Below are 21,586 nucleotides of genomic sequence, written 5' to 3'. Positions count from 1 at the left end.
GGATCTTCCTTTCCTGGGGAACCCTGCTATCTCTAGACCAACCTTGCCTCAGTAACCTGGTGCCATTCTTCATCCAGCCCCTTCCCTCAGCAGTCTAACTGCAGTAATAAACTTATCTTTGAATCAATCTGCAGTCTAAATTGGCCACTTGTCATTGGTAAGGGGGTAGACCAGCTGCATTTCTACCCTGGTGGTCCCCAAGCAGCCTTAGTATCTCCTCAGGCTTTGCAGGCCTCAGACTGGGGATTTGCCAGGTCAAAGTTCCCCCTGCCTTTACCCAGTACTGCTCTATCCCAAATACCCATTGCTATCAGGCATCTAGGCCCTTCTCTCCCCTCAGTAGGAATGAGACTAACCCTTTATCCAGGCTAGCAGCCCTTATATCCAGCCCAGCTGGGCTCTGCTTGGCTGCCACATGCTTCCTCTCCCATTGGCTCCCAGCCCACCCCTTCTACTCCATGAGGGGACAATTGCTACATCACTCTGACCTTAACATTACAATGGCCAGTTCCTGAATATAGTACAGCTGCTTCTGCATTTCAGTTTGTAAATTTTTGCTTCATCCATCAAGGTGCTTATTTTATTTAGAGTAGTGAACCTCAGATCTGGGTAAAAGACAGGCCCCTCAGTTTATTGGGTTTTCTCTGGAGGCTAATTTAAACTTGTTTATGCTATAATCAGATGCCTAATTCATATTCTGTATTGCCATCGGCAGGCATTGTCTCCCTGATCCTCTACATTAAGTGTACCAGACTACATATTATTAAAAGCTTATTAGTGTTAGGCTCTTTCTGGTTTTTGATTCCTTTATAGTTGGTAAGTAGCCATCATAAAAATAGAGAGATTCAAAGATAAGTTTATTAATCCTAACCTACTGGTTAAATTAAAAAATTAAAAAATATACAAGAATCAACAGAAGGAACAGGTACGTCTAGAACTTTTAATATGGGAAATGATACTGAAAAATAACTCGTAAGTAAGGACAAACTTTACAATAACTGAATTCTATCCAGTATAATTTGGATAGACATTTGGATCCCCCTAAAGTTCTTCTCCCTGTGCCTTAGACAAGTGCTCTTCTTTTCTTGCTTGGTTTTAGGAAGGACTTGTGTAGCCTAGGAACCTAGTCCACTCTTTTGTCTAGACTTTACAGGGTATTTTAGGTTTTGCCTGTACAGGATCCTTTCACCACCTTGAATGAGCTGAACACATTTCTCAACTTGATGCCAAATCTCCCAGCTGAACTCTGATTCTTAATTTAGGAAAAAAAAAAAAAGATTGCTTAGTGGTAATGGTAGGAGTTAAGAGCCTGCAATTTGAGTTTTGGCATTCTTGGTTTGGGGTTTCTGCTGAAAAGATCTATTTCTAGCTAGGTAAGACTCTATAGAAGGCTATTACTAAACTCCTTATTCTGAGAAAACATGCAGCTTTTGGATCTTAACCCTGTTGTGTGTGTACCTCTCCCTGAGACTTTAAGGTGGAATTATGTGTTGCAATAACGAGCATGACAGTACCTACCTTTGAGGCACCTAAAAAATCACAAGAACAACACCAGGATCTACAGAGTTAAGTTGGACACTGTATATGATGAATGGGGAGAGATAGGCACTTTGGAATATGCTCCATAAAAGCCAGGACACTCAGGGTGAGGGGAGCAGCCTAAACTAGCCAATAGGAGATATTGTCCAGAGGGGAGTGTGTGCTAATCCCTGCCCCATCTCAGAGATGGGCACCAATGGCTGAGCTAGGGGGCGGTGCCTAGTGATCTACAGACAGGAACCAGTTGCTTCGACTCAGGCAGCATAGGCATCTAAACCATTTTTGAAGAAGTGAGTTGGCTGTGGTTTTCACTTCTGGGGGTGATGGTGCCGTTACTGTTTGCTGCCCTATAGCTCTTATCACAATGGCAAAAACACTGGTAAAATATAGAGAAGTATAATGAAAATGATTAGGAGTCCTGAGGAATTTATAATGATTAGGAGTCCTGAGGTATATCTGGAAAGAAGAGTTTAAAAAATCACATACAATATATATAACTTACCTAAGCAGTGGCTAAGAGGGGGGATGCAGCACTGCTTGGAAATTTCTGAGAAATGTAAATGCAAGAAAGAGAGAAGAATTATTTAGGGTTTAATAATAGGGTTTATTATTAATTCTGAAATACCATTAAGGGACGGACAGTGTAGCCTGTATATCAAGATCTTACTATGAACCCTAGTAAAATGTAAAATAATCTCCCAAGAAAATTACTGGGAGATGATGTCAGTGTCCCTTTCTTTTGGGATACTAAAAACTAGACTAGAAAAAACATAGCAAATGTACAATAGAGAACAATTGGTAAGGAACAATGCCACATAGAAGAGGAGTTAGACTAGATGACACTAAGACTATTCCTTTTAATATTTTATTTCACGATCTCTTTGTGCTATTGGTAGGAGTTAAGAGCCTGCAGTTTGAGGATAATTCTTTAAAATGATTACCTATATGACCCATGACCCATGATATACACAGATATCAGCTGAAATATATGCATATAGCATGAGGAAAGAGCATAGGTTTCTTTGCTGCTAATTTTATAAGGTTTCTATCAGAGTTTATTAGGATCCCATATCTTACAAGGATTTCTTTTAACAGAAGAATATTGCTGGATGATTACATCATAAATGTTCGAAGACCACACTGAGTAACTTAAAAACCCCAAAGAGTTCTTTAAGTGGAAAAAGACCCGAGTCTTTGGAGCTTAAAATTCAAGGGTGAAATTCTGACTCCCCTGAAGTCAATTGGAGTTTTGCTTCTGACTTCAGTGGTGCCAGGATTCTACCCCTGAACTCTTCCCTAGGCGGTGATTGCCTGTGTTTTAGCCAGCAGCTCAAGTGTATGACTCTTCTTCATTTACCAACATTTTTTCTAATGTATCTTAACAGGTTGAAGTGATTGAGCTAGATATAGTATCTCAGGCAGCTAAGAAGTTAATGGTAGCAGGGACAACAAGTAGATGAGACCAGTATAAGAATCCAAGGATATCTAATCTGCTGTGCTGATTTCGTGTCATTTTTTGCCTCCCCACATCTGCTCCCTGTGCGTAGGCCATACCTATTCTCTCCCTTAGGCCAGGTCTATGCTGGTGGAGAAATCGATACAATATATGCAATTTCAGCTATGTGAATTGCATAGCTGGGTTTGACATACCTTGCATCAATTTTGTGGGGTGGCCCCACAGCAGGAGGTCAATGGGAGAAATAGTCCCCATGACTTCCCCGTACTCTTTGCAACAGCGAGGAGTACCACAGTCAATGGGGGCGCCCTCAGCATTCAATGTAGTATTTTTTTACTAGACCCACTAAATTGAACCTCAGAAGATCAAATGCCAGAGCATCGATCCTCCAGTAAGTGGAGACAAGGCCTCACTATGGCTATGTCTAGAGTTACATTCTTCTTTTGAAAGAGGAATATAAATGAGGCAAATCAAAAGTGCAAATGAAGTGTGGATTTAAATATCCCATGCTTCATTTGCATATTTGTGTCTGAGCGCTTTTTCGAAAAAGGGTTTTTTGAAAGTGAAAAGCGCAGTCTAGACGGCGTCCTTTCGGGGGAAAAAAACACCTTTTTCGAAATAACCCGTACTTCTCATTTTTTTGGACTGTGCTTTCACTTTCGAAAAACCCTTTTTTGAAAAAGTGCTCAGACATGAATATGAAAATGAAGTGCAAGATATTTAAATCTGTGCTTCGTTTGCACTTTCGATTTGCCTCATTTACATTCCTCTTTCGAAAGAGGAATGTAGATTAGACGTGCGGTATGTCTCACCAATCCCTCTCCCACCAGCACTTGTACTTCTGCCTATGTTGCTTCTATGTTCCCTTCCCTCCAGACAGAACCTTTGCTCACTGCAGCTTTCTCAATCCCGCAGCTCTTCTTGAAGGAGAGGGGAGTTGGGAAGCTGCAGTGCCTGGAACTTGCTTGGTCTCTGGTGCAACCAGTGGGCTTTCCAGAGCTCTATGGGGGCACAGAGGGAGTGTGCCCATTCTGTTCCTCTTTGTATATGCACCCCTACATGATTGGCCAGAATGTGTACCTTCTGTTAGTGCAAAATGGATTGCATCCAAAGACAAATAGTAGATTAGATACATGCACTTTTCTGGTTAGTCTTGCTGTATGTTGGACTTTTAAAGTATTTAGATTATTTTTCATTGGTCTGAAATTTTAGATCATAATCTAGCAAAATAGTGAATAGAGCCAGACGGTGGGAAAATAGGACAGAAAAGTTAAAAAAAAAATGTTAATTTTTCACTGAAAGAAAGAAAAACTTTGAACAACTGTATTGGTGAGTAAAGTGACTTATAGCTGAGTGTGGCATGGATCACTTTGCGGAATCAGGTCCTTGGGATCATATAGCCATCCCCTAGAGTGGTTGTATATTTGTCACAATCGGTTACTCTGCTATGTTTTGTAGATGGTTATGTTTTTTTTAAAAATGCATTTAATTCAATACGGGCTTCCTGGAGTCAGCTGCTGATCAGTTGCATCAGCAGCTAAATCGGGACGCCTGGGGCAGAGCAGCTGGGGGGCTGCCGGGTTTGTCCCCGCAGTGCCGCACCTCGGGGCTGTGGGACCAACCCGGCAGCACCCCAGCTGCTCTGTCCCAGGTGTACCCAAGTCAGCTGCTGCTGAAACTGACCAGCGGCTGATTCCAGGAAGCCCGGGGCAGAGCAGCTCTGCCTCGGGCTTCTTGGAGTCAGCCGCTGATTAGTATCAGCAGCGGCTGAATCGGGGACAGCTGGGGTGCTGCCGGGTTGGTCCCGCAGCCCCGAGGGGCAGCGCTACGGGACCTTCCCGGTGGCACTCAAGCTGCTCTGCCCCCGGCTTCCCCGATTCAGCTGCTGGTCAGTTTTAGCAGCGGCTGTATCGGGGAAGCTGGGGGCAGAGCAGCTTCAATGGTCTGGCTGCCCGGAGCACTTCCGGGTTCCTGATGGTGCCGGACCATCAGGGGTGCCGGACCATCATGGGAGCCGGACCATCGGAGTTTTACTGTATTTTGAAATAGCTTATTTCAGAATTTGGCACTGTCTGCACATTCAAAATGGTCCCTTATCCCTTATGCAATGAGGTTTACAGGGACGTCGGAATAGCAAACCCTTTATATTTTGATATAAAAGGCTCACTCTTAAGATGCAGAACACTTATTTCGGGATGCCTTTGGTATCCTGAAATAGCTTCTCTATGTAGATGTAACCTACTTGTTTGATCTCAAATTTAGGATAAAAGGCATTTTGATTAATATTTCAGAAGTAAATTCCAAATACCCAGTAACAAAGAGTCTTTTGAGATCTTCCCATTAAATTAATCAGGGAATTCTCTTTTAAAAAAAAAATCTGTGTCATGATTAGAAAGTTGCATGTGGGGAAGGAAATGAGTGGTTTTTTATTGTGGTAGGAACTCAAGATAAAGTGATATGTCTATTGTGTCTGTTATTGGCTTTCCAGTTTCTAATCATAATCCTCAGAATGTTGATTCTGACCTTGTGTACTCAGGTGTCAGGTGTGAGTAACTCCACTGAAAACCCTTGTATACATTTTTAAAGAAGAATTAAAAGATTAGTGCTTTTAAAGCTAGTTAAACTCATTTACTATGTAGTGAATTTTAAGAAATTAAAATTGACAGTGTCCCTGTAAAGGTCTGATGCTGTAGACGTGCTCAATACCAATTGAAGTCAGTGGCTGTTTAGAGCATTCAGTGCCATTTCTTATCCTACCATCATGATAAGAAAATTTGTATCTGGATGTGTAAAATAAATATGTAAATCTGACACTGCTCCATTTCAGATTAACATGAATTGCATTGTGTGATTCATTATATTGATGCAAACAGATCTTATCTTCAGTATTATAGCAGGGTTAACATCTGGATATGGACTTTTTCAGGTTCCCCTGCTGTGTTCAAAGTTAATTCACCTGGTTTGACTTGTCTTGCTTTGTATAAATTGCACATTTTTTGGAAAAGATTAATCCATTTAATTATCTAGAAAGAAATATCAAACAAACTTCTGCCACAGTCCAAAGATCTCATCTGCCAATCACCATGGTATCTGAGCTCTACTTATGTATGCAAGGCAGCACGGTTTTATTGCAGCAGCAACCAGAAGCCCCAGATGATACGGCAGTCCTGTATGTTTGACACTGTATGTCACAAGGGGTAGGTTCTGCTATGCAAAGTCTAAACTATTGCTAGGTTTTAAAGAAGTTTAAACAAAATACTTGCTGTAACAAGAAGCTGCTAAGGAGGAGTTCAGCTTTTCATGAGGGCCTCAGAGTAGAGCCCCTACTCCTCTGTATCGAGAGAGTCCGCTGACATGGGCAGGCATTTGATAAAGGTGCTCCTTGGGAGATTCTTCCGAGCATGTCCCATAGCACGGTAGGGATATAATAATGTAGTTGATTAACCAATAAGCAAAAGCTTATAGGTTAATGCTATAGACTACATGCATCTCTACCCCCCCATCCCCGGCCAGTAAATTTTTTTTAGCAGGCTGGCCAGCATCCCGGCTCAGTCCTGGCTCATGTTGGGTCCAGAACTAGCCCCATTGCAGCTTTGCGTTTAAAGTGCATTAGGAGCTGGGTGGGCAGGCAGCCTGGCTCATTTCATTCTTTTGCTCTATTCTGCGCCTCAGTTGAAGTATTGTGTCCAGTTCTGGGCACCACATTTCAAGAAAGATGTGGAATATTTGGAGAAGGTCCAGAGAAGAGAAACAAGAATGATTAAAGGTCTAGAGAACATGAGATGTGAGGGAAGACTGAAAGAATTGGTCTTGTTTAGTTTGGAAAGGAGAAGACTGAGAGGGGACATGATTGCGATTTTTTTTCAAGTATCTAAAAGTGTGTCACAAGGAGGAAGGAGGAAAATTTTTCTCCTTGGCCTGTGAGGATAGGACTAGAAGCAATGGGCTTAAACTGCAGCAAGGGAGGTTTAAGTTGGACATTAGGGAAAAACTTCCTAACTGTCTGGGTGGTTAAACACTGGAATAAATTGTCTACGGAGGTTGTGGAGATATTTAAAAGCAGGTTAGATAGACATCTATCAGGGATGGTCTAGACCAGTGGTTCCCAAACTTTTTGGCATCATGTCCCCCCTCCCCCCCCCCTTTTTGATTTTTGAAAAACCCTCACAAATAGCAGCAAAACTTGTTGAGCAGGAAAAAAGGAACTGAACAGGGCAGCAGAACTTGATGGGGGGGAGGCTGGGTTGCCTCGCCCCCCCCCTGGAATTTCGGCACGCCCCCCAGTTTGGGAACCCATGGTCTAGATGGTGCTTGGTCCTGCTATGAGGATAGGGTACTGGACTCCACCTCTGAAGGGCCCTTCTAGTTCTCGTATTCTATGATTCTATATTTCCAGCTCGTGCCGGGTCCGGGAGCTCAGACACCCCCTAGACGGGCTGCTGCCACCTTGCTCTGGTGCCTCTTTATCACAGGCAGAAACACGGGGCGACAAGCACCTGGTCCTTGACAGGAGCTGTTTTTTAAACTGGCTCTCCTCGTGGACCAGCTCCTGCCTGGTATCCCACTCTGCTGTCTCTGATACAGAGGTAGCAGCACGGAGTGACAGCAGGCTTCTCAGGAGTGAGGCCAGAGTCAACTAGCTGATAAGAATTCATGAGGTTACTTGACTATTCAATTAACCGATATTTTAACATCTTTTCTGGGTGGAGGCCTTGAAGCCAACCCAGGACATGCTGGCCTGGGAACACTGGAGAATCCCCGAGGAAGAGCTTGAACCTGTGGCAAAAAAAAAAAGTGTCTAATATTCCCTACTCTCCATGCTGCTACTGGGATTCTCACCAGGAAAAAATGGCATAAAGGAAAAAAATCTTCTGCTAATTTTAATTAGCTAATTAATTCCTTTGTTCAGTTTAAAGAGAGGAAAAATTGGGGAATACTCTTTTTTTTTTTTTTTTTGAAAGGACACAAGTTAAATCACTTTTTAATTCCATTTAACCTTAAAGTTGCTAGGTTGAAAATCTTAACGTCAGTATTTCCACTGATACTTATAGCACTAAATTTCTTTCCAGAACCAACATCAAATGTACTATGTGCCTTATCTGACAAATCTGCATAGCCATACTGTGACTGAAAGCAATTTGTCTGGTAAACACTTAAGCATGTGGTTAACTTTATGAATGTGTGTTGTCCTGTTGAGTTGGAGCTACTTACATGAGTAAAATTATGCGTATGTTTAAGTGTTTGTAGGCTTTGTATGGTGTATCTGTGCCTTTAATATACCAAAATGGATTTTGTAACTCTATTATATTTCACTTATATAAGAGTTATTTAAGAAGACTATAAAAGTCTCTGCTTTGCTACTTAAGTGGGCAACAGGGACGGGCAATAATTTTTTGCTGGGGGCCATTTCAGAAATTTTTGAAGTGGCCCCGGGTCGCACTGAAAGTGGGCCTCAAGCAGAAGGGGCGAGGTCAGGATGCTTCAGCACCTACAGATCATGATTGGTCTGGGGGTGGAGGAGGATCCTTTGCCCCCGCCCAGAGGTTGCCCCCCTAGGAGCCCATGCCCCAGGCGGTGGGAGGAGACTTTGCGTGTGCCCCTTTCTGCTCCTAGGCCAATCAGGGCTTGTGGGTAGGGGAGCGTGCAAAGTCTCCTCCCGCCCTGTCAGGAGCATGCTGCACTAGTAAGTGCCGTATGCTCCTGGCAGGGCAGAGGAAACTTTGTGTGCTTCCCCCGCTCCCAGGCCCTAATTGGCCTGGGGGCGGGGGAGCAGCAGGGCCTCTGCAGGCTTGATCAACCCACTTGGTGGGCTGAATCTGGCCTGCGAAGGCTTTTTGCCCACCCCTGCTTTATAAGCGCCAAGTCAGTGGGCTATGCAGATGTTAGAGTAGGATTTTTCCCTAATGATTGCATAATTTTTTTTATACTGAAATTTAGATTACTTTGTGCTGTTAATGTGATGATACAATATTGAGAAAATTAAATTATGAATTCCATTAATTTCATTGCATTCATTTTTTAAAAATATAATAAAAATTTAAGGTTTTTAGTAGAAGATTGTTTTTTACATAGTGATATAGGCACGTGGTATTTTATAATATATAAATAAAAATCAAAATGTAAATAAGATCACTTAACACATCTAGCTAAGAAGGATGTTAATATTAATCTACCTAATTAGTGCTGCAGTTTAGGTGACATCTGGTGGCTAAAGTAGTAAATTATTGTGCTAACAACATCTACTGTCAATACAATAACAGACTTCCTTTACCAAGGGCACATCTACACTGGAATAAAAGACCCACAGCATGGCCTCAGCTTGTTGGGGTTAGCTAACTCTGGCTTTGTGGAGCTGTACAATTGTTATGTTGTAGATGTTTGAACTTGGGCTGCAGCCTGGGCTCTGGGACACTTCCTCCTTTGCAGGTTCCCAGAGTTTAGACTCTAACCTGAGTCCAAACTTCTACACAGCAGTTTTAAAGCCTCACAAGCCCATATCAGCAGACCTGGGCCAGTAATGTGTGTTTAATTGCTGTGTGGATGTACCCTTAGTAGAGGCTTAAAATATGTTGTTTTTATTGTTTTCGTCTTGTATTTTGGCTTTTCAGAGCAGAGAGATAGTCACTAGTTGAAAAGTAAAGACAGAAATAGCATTGATCTGTCTGTCTTTAGTACAAGTTGTTTTAGAATGCGAGGCTCCTTATGCCATGGGAACAAATAGAAAATAAGATCATAGTGTTTCAGCAGTTTAAAACAGCGGACACCAACGTGTCAATCGCGATTGACGGGTTGATCGTGGCATCTCTTAAGAGTCAGTCGCTGTGGCAAGCTGGCCAGGCAGCAGCCCCTCTTTGTGCTAGCTCAGCTGGAGCGCTGTGTAACCTCAGCGGGCTGAACTCCATGGCCAGCTGGCTGGGTGGCAGCCCCTCTTTGTTAACTTTCCGGCTGGTGGGGACGGGGGGAGAGAGGAGAGGAAAATGCACATCTGTGGCTCTTGCCTCCTGCTCTGGGAGGGGGCAGAGCTGGGCCTGCTCCACAGAGCTGGGGCTGGGTGGCCAGCACACATGGCACACCGCACTTCTTCCTACGGGGTCTGTGTGGGGGCAGGGAGTCCCTTTCCCAGTGGCTTTGCCTGGCTTTGCCTGGCTGGACTGGATCCAGCCCTGGGTTCTGCCTGCCCCAGCCCTGGAGCTGCAGCCAGCAGGCAAAGGTCTGGACCGGGCACAGAGATGTGGAGGCAGAAGGGGTGGGTTACTCCCCCAACCCTCTTCCGCCCCCAAACTCCCTCTCGTACCCCCACCCACACGGTCTCCTGCCACCAAACTCCCTTCCAGACCTTGCCTTCCTCACGCCGCCCTGCACCCCATCTCCCACCCATATCCTGCATCCCTATCTCACTCGCTGGGAGCCCTGTTCCCCCCATTAAGGCACCTCATTTTTGATCCCACCCCAGAGCCTAAGGGGGGGCCACAAAATCCACTAACTTTGGAACACCAGAAAACTAAATCTGGCCTATAGCCCTGAACCTCAGTCTTCCTTGTCCCTTCTCCTCACCCCATGGGGCTGGAGTGCCAGAAGACTGAGGTGTTTTGGGAGAAGGTGTGGTGGGGTTTTGGGAGGTTTTTTTATTGGGTTTTCTCAATTGTGTGGTCCCCAACTGATTTTTCTGTGGGTGAGTGACCCCAGACCCAAAAAAGATTCCTAACACCTGCCATAAATAAAGAAAACATTAAAACATTTTGTGTTGGACATAAAATATTTTATTTTATTTAAAATGAAGTTTGATAAACTAACATGAGAAAGTTAAAATGCTTACTCTGTTTAATAATTTAAATTAAACTGTTCTCTCCAGCTGCAGCACTAGCAAAATGGCTCAGGCGTAATTATGTAATTAACAGGGAGTTTCCATTAGCAACGGGTAGTCCACAGAAAGATTTGGAGAGGGTGGGAACTCAAAGAAGGGATGGGGTTTCAGGGAAGGGATGTGGTGGATTCTGCCTTTCCCTGACATTTAAAAGGTGATCTTGGGTATAAAAAAGGTTGGAAACCATTGGTTTAAAACAAAGGTCTTGGGCAGTCAGAGAGGGGAGAGCTGTCTATATAAAGTCTCGGGCTGATGTATTACTTGGAGTTATTGGAGACTCATTTAAGGCCAGGATTAAAGATCTTCGTGCACTCTTCTCATGTTTATAGTCAGTATAAACAACCAAACTGGATACAATTCTCATCAAGTATTTCATCCTGACATTATGCTGGTGCGCTGCAGCAGTTGTGGATATTTATCTGTATTTCCAGCAGCCGAATTTTATTGAATTTCTGCACTGGGAAGAGCCTAGCAAGTAAATATTGTGCTTATGTTGACAAACTGTGCATTTTGGATTCACTTACATTTATAAAACATGGGGAAATTAACATTCTGTGATGATTTTTTAAAACTATTTAACTTCTTTAATGAAGATGAGACATTTATCAGTAGACGTATGCCACACCTGAAATTCACTGACACGCTGGTCACTAGTTCTAGTTATTTTAGTTAATTTCACAAAGAAGCTAAGCTTTGACTGACTCAGCTTCATGGTTTGCAGGCTGAGCACCACAGGAGTGCTGTTTTTCTAGCTTTGCAGGCTATGACAGTCACAGAAATAATGCTTTTCCTTCTGCTACTAGGAATAGTCTGAAGGGAGTAAGGTATAACTAGCATTCCTTCCTTTCCTCACTTCCTCCCTCTCAACTGTGTGCCTAACGTAGTGAATACAAGCAGAGTAAGTTTAGAAGATAGGATACACAAAGAACAAGTTAAAAATCACGTAGGAAAGTTATATGTCAGCAAGTCACCAGGTCCTGATGAAATGAATCCCAGGATACTCAAGGAGCTGATAGAGGAGGTATCTGAGCCTTTAGCTATGATCTTTGAAAAATCATGGAAGACGGGAGATTCCAGAAGACTGGAAAAGGGCAAATATTGTGCCCATCTATAAAAAGGGGAATAAGAACAACCCAGGAAACTACAGACCGGTCAGTTTAACATCTGTCCCAGGGAAGATAATGGAGCAGGTAATTAAGGAAATCATATGCAAACACTTGGAAGGTAATAAAGTGATAGGGAATAGCCAGCATGGGTTTGTGAAGAACAAGTCATGCCAAACTAATCTGATAGCTTTCTTTGATAGGATAACGAGCCTTGTGGATAAGGGAGAAGCGGTGGATGTCATATACCTAGACTTTAGTAAGGCATTTGATAAGGTCTCGCATGATATTCTTATTGATAAACTAGGCAAATATAACTTAGATAGGGCCACGATAAGGTGGGTGCATAATTGGCTGGATAACCGTAGTCAGAGAGTTGTTGTTAACGGTGCTAAATCCTGCTGGAAAGGGATAACAAGTGGAGTTCCGCAAGGGTCTGTTTTGGGACCCGTACTGTTCAATATCTTCATCAATGACGTAGATATTGGGATAGAGAGTACGCTTATTAAGTTTGCAGATGATACCAAACTGGGTGGGGTTGCAACTTCTTTGGAGGATAGGGATATAATTCAAAATGACCTTAGCAAGTTAGAGAAATGGTCAGAGGTAAACAGGATGAAGTTTAATAAAGAGAAATGCAAAGTGCTCCACTTAGGAAGGAACAATCAGTTCCATACATACAAGATGGGAAGCGACTGTCTAGAAAGGAGCATGGCGGAAAGGGATCTAGGGGTCATAATGGACCACAAGTTGAATATGAGTCAACAGTGTGATGCTGTTGCAAAAAAAGCAAATATGATTCTAGGTTGTATCAACAGGTGTGTTGTAAGCAAAACTCGTGAAGTCATTCTGCCGCTCTACTCTGCACTAGTTAGGCCTCAGCTGGAGTACTGTGTCCAGTTCTGGGCGCCACATTTCAAGAAAGATGTGGAGAAATTGGAAAGGGTACAGAGAAGAGCGACAAGAATGATTAAAGGTCTAGAGAACATGACCTATGAAGCCAGGCTTCATGAACTGGGCTTGTTTAGTTTGGAAAAAAGAAGATTAAGGGGGGACATGATAGCGGTTTTCAAATATTTAAAAGGGTGTCACAAGGAGGAAGGCGAAAATTTGTTCCTCTTGGTTTCTGAGGACAGGACAAGGAGTAATGGGCTTAAAGTGCAGCAAGGGAGGTTTAGATTGGACATTAGGAAAAAATTCCTAACTGTCAGGGTGGTCAAATATTGGAATAAATTGCCAAGGGAGGTGGTGGAATCTCCCTCTCTGGAGATATTTAAGAACAGGTTAGATAGACATCTGTCAGGGATGGTGTAGACGGAGCTTGGTCCTGCCTTGAGGGCGGGTCGCTGGACTCGATGACCTCTCGAGGTCCCTTCCAGTTCTATGATTCTAATGCACCAGGAAGGCCTGTGTTTGGAATGAGATAGGAAAGAAACGTGATAACATTATTGTTTTGCTAAAATCATTAGTTTGACCAGACGCAATACCTCCTACAATGAATATAATAATGTAAAATTATCAATGTGCCTACTTCTATAAATGTGTTTGGGGTGGACTACCCAGCTGCTTCTAAACATGTGATCTGTACGCCCTTCTGTATTGCAAATTTCCTGTACAGGTGGAAATAATTGTGATTTGAGCCAACCCCTGGATACAAGTGAGAGGAAATAGGCAGAAGTTGTAGGGCTTTAACAATCTGATTGAAAGCCAAGAATATGCTAACTTTGGGAAACTACAGTAAAACTCCGATGGTCCGGCATCTGATGGTCCGGCACTCCTGATGGTCCGGCACCATCAGGAACCCAGAAGTGCTCTGGGCAGCCAGACCATTGGAGCTGCTCTGCCCTCAGCTTCCCCTATTCAGCCGCTGCTAAAACTGACCAGCGGCTGAATCGGGGAAGTCGGAGGCAGAGCAGCTGGGGGCACAGCCGGGTAGGTCCCCTACCACTGCCCGTCAGGGCTTTGGGAACTACCGGGCAGCACCCCAGGTGTCCCCGATTCAGCCACTGCTGAAACTGACCAGCAGCTGACTCCAGGAAGCCCGAGGCAGAACTGCTCTGCCTCGGGCTTCCTGGAGTCAGCCGCTGGTCAGTTTCAGCAGCGGCTGACTTGGAGACGCCTGGGGCAGAGCAGCTGGGGTGCTGCCGAGTTGGTCCAGTAGCGCCAAGGAGTGGCACTGTGGGACCAACCCAGCAGCACCTCAGCTGCTCTGCCCCAGGCGTCCCCAAGAGCAGCTGGGGTGCTGCCCGGTTGGTTTCCTCGCGCCAAGGGTCGGTGCTACCGGACCAACCCGGCAGTACTCCAGCTGCTCTGCCCCAGGCGTCTCCGATTCGGCCGCTGCTGGTCAGTTTCAGCAGCGGCTGAATCAGGGACACCTGGAGCAGAGCTGGACTATCGGAAGGGGGGGGCTATGAGGGGTCTGGGGTGGCATCCCTCCCACCCCAGACTCCTCATAGCCCCTCCTTCCGATAGCCCGGCATATCTGATAATCCAGCACCCCCTGGGTCCCAAAGGTGCCGGATTATCGGAAGTTTACTGTACATTTGTTTAAAATAGCTAACATTTTGAGGTCTTTTTTTTGCAAGTATAGTTCAACTACATGCCTAGCAATAAATTACTTCCCATTCTGTAAAGACAAGACAACTTATCTAAAAGTTGAATGGGTAGACTTTAGTTCTGCAAGTAAATTATGCTCCTTGCTGAGATTCAGATTCCGTCTTTTCCCATAGTTAGGTATGGGTAAGGAAGTAAATTGTTATATACTGTATATCTAACATGTAAGCACACATGCACAGAAAAAAATCAGTTGCTACTACCAGTCCAGCATCTTGCAGTATATGAGATAATTTGTTCTATATGGCATACAAAAAGGCAGGGGGACTTTTCATAATTTCTTTTGTATAGAAACCTAGTAAGCTGTATCTCCTTCCCCTTACCATCAGTAACATTGCCTATATAACTTTGTTTGCCAGTATTTTCTCAATTACACAATTCAGTTTTCCTCCTCCTCCCCTCATTATTCTGAATCTAAGCTAGAGATATTTGAAGAAATTACATCAATTTCCTCCTGAACACTCATTTCAGAAAATGTACTACAAAGCCACACTTCAATGGTGTAGCATGTATATATCTGAGAATAGATTATGGCCCTTTGCACTGGTTCACTAACTGGAGGTCAATTACAGAAACGCTGCTTTTAATCTTTATTTCAAATTTTGTTTGCTTGGGAGAAATTCTCTCCATTCATATTATGTTTTGGAACTAAAGTCATAGGGACAGAACATGATGTTGCACTAATCTTTATGAACGAGACCTTTTATCCCTGTTTGAGTCTGCTAATCTGTCCATCATGCCTAGTGACTTGAATATTGCTGTTTCTTCATTTTGTATAGTAATTTGTTTACCAGGCTTCTGAGCCTACTACTGTAGGTTTTTCTATGTTTATGGGATCATCCAAAGTAATCTGCAGTAAAGTCTCAGGAGTTCACTTACTTGAGAGAGTTTCTAAGTAGGTTTTCTGCTCCTTCTGAAAATTCATGTCACTCCATTTGTATACCAATATAACTCCATTGTTATCGCTGGAGTTGCATTGGTATGAAACTGAAGACATGCAGAAACTAATTACTTGCTGTAGTTTTATTTAATCTTCTATACACAGGGTTTTTTTTTATTTGAAAGTTCAACCTTTCATTATTTGTGTGCACACTTAATTTCTCCTCTGTTTGTGGCACTGCATTGTTCACATACAGAAAGGGTTTACCTATCTTGGTGACATTCACAATATTTTTCTACAGATGTTTATCTATATATATTTTTTGTTTTGAAGACAATTTTCCCCAGTATAATTTCTGTGCAATAATCTAAATATGATGTGAAGGATCCAGGGCATGTTGCTTGCTGATGCAAGTTTTATTTTATTTTCAAGCTTGCAAAGTGTGTGCGCTTTGTTTTTAATTATAAAAAAAATCAAATTGTTTGATTTAAGTTTAAAGGAATTACTCTTCTTGAAGTGTCTTGAGATACTGATGATAACATTTGGTTTCACTGTTAACCAAAATGAACACCTCAACTTTAGTAATTACTGCATAGATTTATGTATGATTTGTAGAAATAATGTGAAATAATTCATTCTGCAATAAGCGTTCTGCTCTTAAGAAAACCATCTCAAAAGATTCTCTGGTGATCTAAATTACTGAATTAAAGCTCTGAAAACTGCTTCAGATGACTTGTAAAGCAGACACTGAATATAAATTAACTTGTTAGTATCTTGTATAATATGGACAAAGAAACAGAACCATCAATCCTTTCTTAAATGTGGTATTTTGCCAATGATTTATTTCTTACAGTGGTTTTTTTTTCCCTCTTTTGTATTTTTGCTTTTATTTCACAGAAGAAACCTGCAAGTGCTAGTCCCAGTCAGCCTCCCCAAACACAGACAAGTGGAGCTGTTTCTGCCAGCAAGGTAACCTGCATTTTTCAAATATGATAAGCTTACTATTGCATTAACAATAACTGTAACAATGAACATTATAATAAACCTCATTATAAGCGGGAAGTTTGACTAGATGCCTTTACAAAAAAGTTTTTTTGGTTTAGTTTTAAAAATAGTTCTTCCAAATTTTTGAATCTGTAAAATTAAAAGTAGTTTATGCTAAAGTTTTCTGGGTTTTTATTATGGATTCTCTATGGTTTAGGCCCAAATCCTCAAGGGCATTTAGGTCTCAGACTCACAATGATTACAGTATGAAATAGGTGCTTAAATATCTTCTGACATTTTGAGAATCTCTGTCTTAGCATGCATCAGGTATATGTTATCCAAAGCAAAAATGTAGTCATATTTTCAGCAACAAATTCTGACATAACTGATCTGCCTTTTTGTCTACTGAAATGCAATGATTTGCTTGAATACATAAATCTATTTTGGAAATTATATTCAGGTACAATTTTTTTTAACTTCAGACAAATGTCAACTCATACATTAAGGTCTTGAGCCAAAGTCTGTTGATGTCAAAGGGAGTCCTTACAGGAATTAAGAAATCTGTTCTAAAAAATTAAAATAAAGGCTACCATAATTTTCTTGAAGCTATGAATTCATGAATGTTGATGTAGCTCATAAAAACACTAGGAGTTAAATATACTTTGTATTAACTGAAATAAAAGCTCCACTTCCAGAGCATGTAAATATGAGATTTTTGGTTTTTTTAGGACCTCAGAGCATTGTGCAAGCAAGGAATTAAACCTCATTGCACCTGTAATAGGTAGACAAAGGATATATAAGTTCACCCACTACTCTAGGATAGAAAGCAATTGCTATTAAACAGCACTCCATAACATTTCAATTTAAGACAAGAAGTGAAGAATACTCTTATTGAGCTGGAATTGAGGCCCCATGTAGGCAGAATGCCGGTGCCACTAACAGTATGCTGGACTTTAGTCTGGTATGGAGTAGAGACATGCCTCCCTAACCATATTGTGCAGCATCAGTATTCCTTGGGCAGTCTCCCATCTATGGGGTAAATCCTGGCCCCACTAAAGTCAATGACAAAGCTTACACTGACTTGAGTGAAACCCAGAATTGCACACCAAGTGTGTCCTGTTCCTATGAGATCTGACAAAATCATAGCAGAAATAATTGTAATGATCTGATCACTGAACCGCTACAGCGGCTCTATAACTGTCAAAATAGAGGCCAATGCTAACGAATGATTTACAAATTGGAATCTAGACTATAAAGATATGTAGTACTAAGAAAAACAATAGAGTGTTCAGGAGAAAAGTATTAGTAGTTTAAAGCATGACAAAAACAAAGCAATATATAGAAAATCACCTTTAAACTTCCCTTTCATTTCTGTTCATGGCACGTTAAGAAACAGAATTTAAGGACTACTGATTTCAGGCAGCTTGGCAGATCCAGGACACTTCCCAGGGCTTACTAATTGGCTGGGAAGAGATTGTAACCTACTGTGCAACTGAAAGCCTTGTACCCGAAGAATTTCTCTGAATTGAGTTCATTAGTAGTCTTTCAAATTTTAAATTAAAACATATGGTGTGCGCATTTTTAATTTTTATGGATTGCTAACTTTATAGAATCTCTGAGATCTTTTCACTTCTGACTTCTCTTAGGTTATTGAGACCTTTTCCCTACCCAGGAAGTGTTCCTTCCTTTTAATACTTACTAGTTATTTTTTTAGCTTGGTTTCAACCATCTCAAATGATGTGTTTCTATTAGGGATGTCAGTGTGTAGATGTCTAAGGCTATGTCTAGTCATTAAGGCTATGTCTAGACTATATTCCTCTTTCGAAAGAGAAATATAAATGAGGCAAATTGAAAGTGCAAATGAAGTGTGGATTTAAATATCCTACGCTTCATTTGCATATTCACGTCCGAGCGCTTTTTCGAAAAAACGTTTTTTCCCGAAAGAACCCCATCTACACTGCACTTTCACTTTTAAAAAACCCTTCCTTGAGAAAGCGCTTGGACACGAATCTGCAAATGAAGCGCAGGATATTTAAATCTGTGCTTCATTTGCACTTTTGATTTGCCTTATTTACATTCCTCTTTTGAAAGAGAAATGTAGTTTAGAAGTGCCCTAACTGATAAGCCTGGACTTATCAGTTAATCCTGTTAACTACACACATCTCTTCCTCCCTCCCTCTCTCTTTATCAAAGGTGTGTGTGTGTGTGTGAGATAGTGGTAGAAATGTCAGAGACTGGCTGCTGCAACCCTGCACTGCATTCTCTCTGATAGAGAGGCGGCAGTGTTGGATAGCAGGGGGCTCCCTGGGAGTGGGGTTGGGAGTGCACTGACGGCTGGCCTTGACTCTGAGGACTATCAAATATTCATGTAACCGCTAAATTTTGATATAGTTACCACTATTCAATTACTCGCTATCTAATATCTCTAGCTTCTACCCCCACTTTCCCTCAAATTTCTGTGTCTGATTGATGTGACTGACAGGAAATATTTCCGCTATCAGATTATACTTTTGCAATCTTAACTTCATTCCATTGCACAACAATAATAATGATCATTTAGTCCTCCCAATTGTTTTATATCCATTGAGTATTGTAAACTCTTGCCTTGTCTACTTCCTTCCTGTGGCAAAGTTAAAATATACATATGTAGCTCTTTCAGTTTCTCAGTCTATTGCCTCTTGAATCCCTAATAATTTTTTGCTCTTCCTCTAACTGTTCGCTGACTGTCCTCTCCATTGAAGGCCAGACTTTTTGTTTAAAGTCCCAATCTTTATCTCATAAAAGCTGTATAACAGCAAGTGGTGGAAGAACTCAGGAGAAGAAAAGTTCATGCAGATTAATGTTCTCTACTATGCATCACTATTTTGCATTGGTAGGACTGTTATCCTACTTGCACCAAGAAACCTGTGACAGACACTCCAGTCCTTTGACTAGGTACAGTTGTAACCGCCACCGGGCGGGGCCACTATCGGTGCTGGGAGCCTTGCGGGGGCGGACTCCCAGCCACCCCCCCCAGGCTTCTGCGCAATCACAGGCTCCCAGCGCCGATGGCGGCCCCGCCTCTCAGCCTGGGAGTCCCACCTGGGAGGCGGGGCCGCAATCGCTGCTCTGGGTGCTTCAGAAGCCTAGCTGGGGTGGAGGGAGTGGCTGGGAGTCCCAGCCACTCCCCCAACCCCCGCAAGACTTCTGAAGTGCCCCGAGTGGTGATTGTGGCCCCACCTCGCAGCCCGGGAGTCCCAGGTTGGGAGGTGGGGCCGCCATCGGTGCTGGGAGCCTGAGCGCCCCGGCCACTCTCCCCGCCCCTGCCAGGCTTCTACGCAATCACAGGCTCCTAGCGCCGATCGTGGCTCCACCTTCCAGTTCCTCCCCCCACCCACGCCCATTGCACATGTCTGGTATTCTCTGATTTTTTTTTTTTTTTTTACTGGACAAAGAGCACAAATACCAGACTGTCCAGTAGAATACTGGACACCTGGCAACCCTACTCCCGGCCCATGCTGTAGAGGTCTCTTGATCTTAACTGTTGCTGTGTTCTAGGTACCACTTGCATTGCTCAGTAACCACACTAGGTATGTGGGTTACACAGTCACTCCCCAGGTTTCAAACGTCTCACTTATGAACATCAACTCATACAAACTAAAGCTCACCGCAGCCTCTGTAGAGCAGGCAAGAGGCATAGGTGATGGAGAGCAGTGCAAGTACTTGCCGGATAATTCAGGAGGGGCACAGGGTGGTCGTGCAGCCAGTAGCTGGAAAGAAGGGGTGCTTTGAAGTGATAGTCTCTGCTTCCCTCCAGCCACTGGCTGCATGGCCACCCCCTGTTCCTCTAGGGTCCTCCAGCTCACTCTCATGCCACTCACTGTCTCCTGGTGAGCGGGGGCTGGGTGCAGCCCTCAAGGGGGAAGCGGGAGCTAGGGATGGAGCAGGCCACAGGAATCGGCGCAGAGCTCGGGGATGTGTGTGAGACCAACTTCTGGGCATCCCTCAGGGGTTCACTTTAGAATCTCTCACCTACCTCCTCTAGTTAAACGTGCCTTTCCTCAAACACCAGCATTCAGGGTTAAATAAAAAAAACATTTTTATTATTTTTCATTGCAGTTATAACCTGTGAGTTCAGATCTAAGGCTTAAACACGTAAATAATTATCTTTTGCAAAAAAATAAAGGAACGTGTGATTACTATTACTTAATGTCTTCTTTGTCAATATTTTAAGTACAAATTAATTCTCAGCTGAATACATATCAATGAAAGTAGCCAAGGATATTAAACAATGGATGGGGATTTTTTTATATTATCCTTCTGAATTTGTGTGTCTGTAGCTTGTAGCTAAATTTCAAGAATTTTTACTTCAAACATTTAATGTTTGAGTAATCTTCATAAAACACTGATTCAAATGATTTTTCCATAATATTTTAGAGTATTTCCTTTTAATCCATTGTTAGATTATTTTGTATTACTGTGGTTGCTAGTCTAATTATTAAAAAAAAAAACCTTAACAACAAATAGTCTAGTAGTGCCTTAAAGACTAACAAAACATGGGTTTTGCCCATGAAAGCTCATGATACCATCTATATGTTTTGTTAGTCTTTAAGGTGCTACTAGACTATTTGTTGTTTTTTAAGTTTTTCCTGTTACAGACTAACACGGCTACCCCTCTGAAGCTAGTCTAACTATTGTAAGTCAGCTACAAGTGGTTGCTAGGGTGCGCAATACATAATTTATAAATATGCGTTTTCATTTTTGCAAAACACTACAGTATAGTCTTCCAGATATGCACACATTTTAAAATTGGCCTGAGTATTCAAACAGTAGTAGATGAATGAAGCATATTTTATATCACTACAGCCTAGAAATGTCAGCTATATTCCTGTGCTCTATAAGCTATTCTGTATTTTATAGAAGTGCCTTTAAACTTCCTTAAGCAGGATTTGAAAAAAATTATTAGCCAGCGATAGGTAAGAAATACATCTTGATGAATGGTATAAGGCCTAAAACACCAGCGTCTGCATAAATTAAAAAGTCTCAGAGGGGTAGCCCTAGCATAAATTAAGCTTTCTTCTACCAAAATTAGCTTTCTGACATTGCAGTATATTGTCATTATGCATAGAAACATGGAGACTCTAATTTGTGAAGAATCTCATTGCTGC

General features: G+C 42.4%; 1 protein-coding gene across 5 annotated transcripts in view; it reads left to right on the top strand.

The window, feature by feature from the left end:
• CAST (calpastatin) overlaps positions 1–21,586 on the top strand; it is a 98,814-nt gene that overhangs the window by 6,527 nt on the left and 70,701 nt on the right. For all 5 annotated transcript variants that reach the window (XM_089779317.1, XM_089779316.1, XM_014571325.4 and 2 more), the window contains exon 3: positions 16,353–16,424. In XM_089779317.1, coding sequence (XP_089635443.1) covers positions 16,353–16,424 — 72 coding nt within the window. The remainder of the gene's footprint in view (positions 1–16,352; positions 16,425–21,586) is intronic.

Source organism: Pelodiscus sinensis, chromosome 6 (assembly GCF_052426305.1).
Source record: "Pelodiscus sinensis isolate ZL-2025 chromosome 6, ASM5242630v1, whole genome shotgun sequence".
In the NCBI taxonomy this organism is placed as follows: domain Eukaryota; kingdom Metazoa; phylum Chordata; order Testudines; family Trionychidae; genus Pelodiscus; species Pelodiscus sinensis.
Note: the sequence above shows the minus strand (reverse complement) of the source record. Positions and strands in the feature narration are given on the sequence as shown.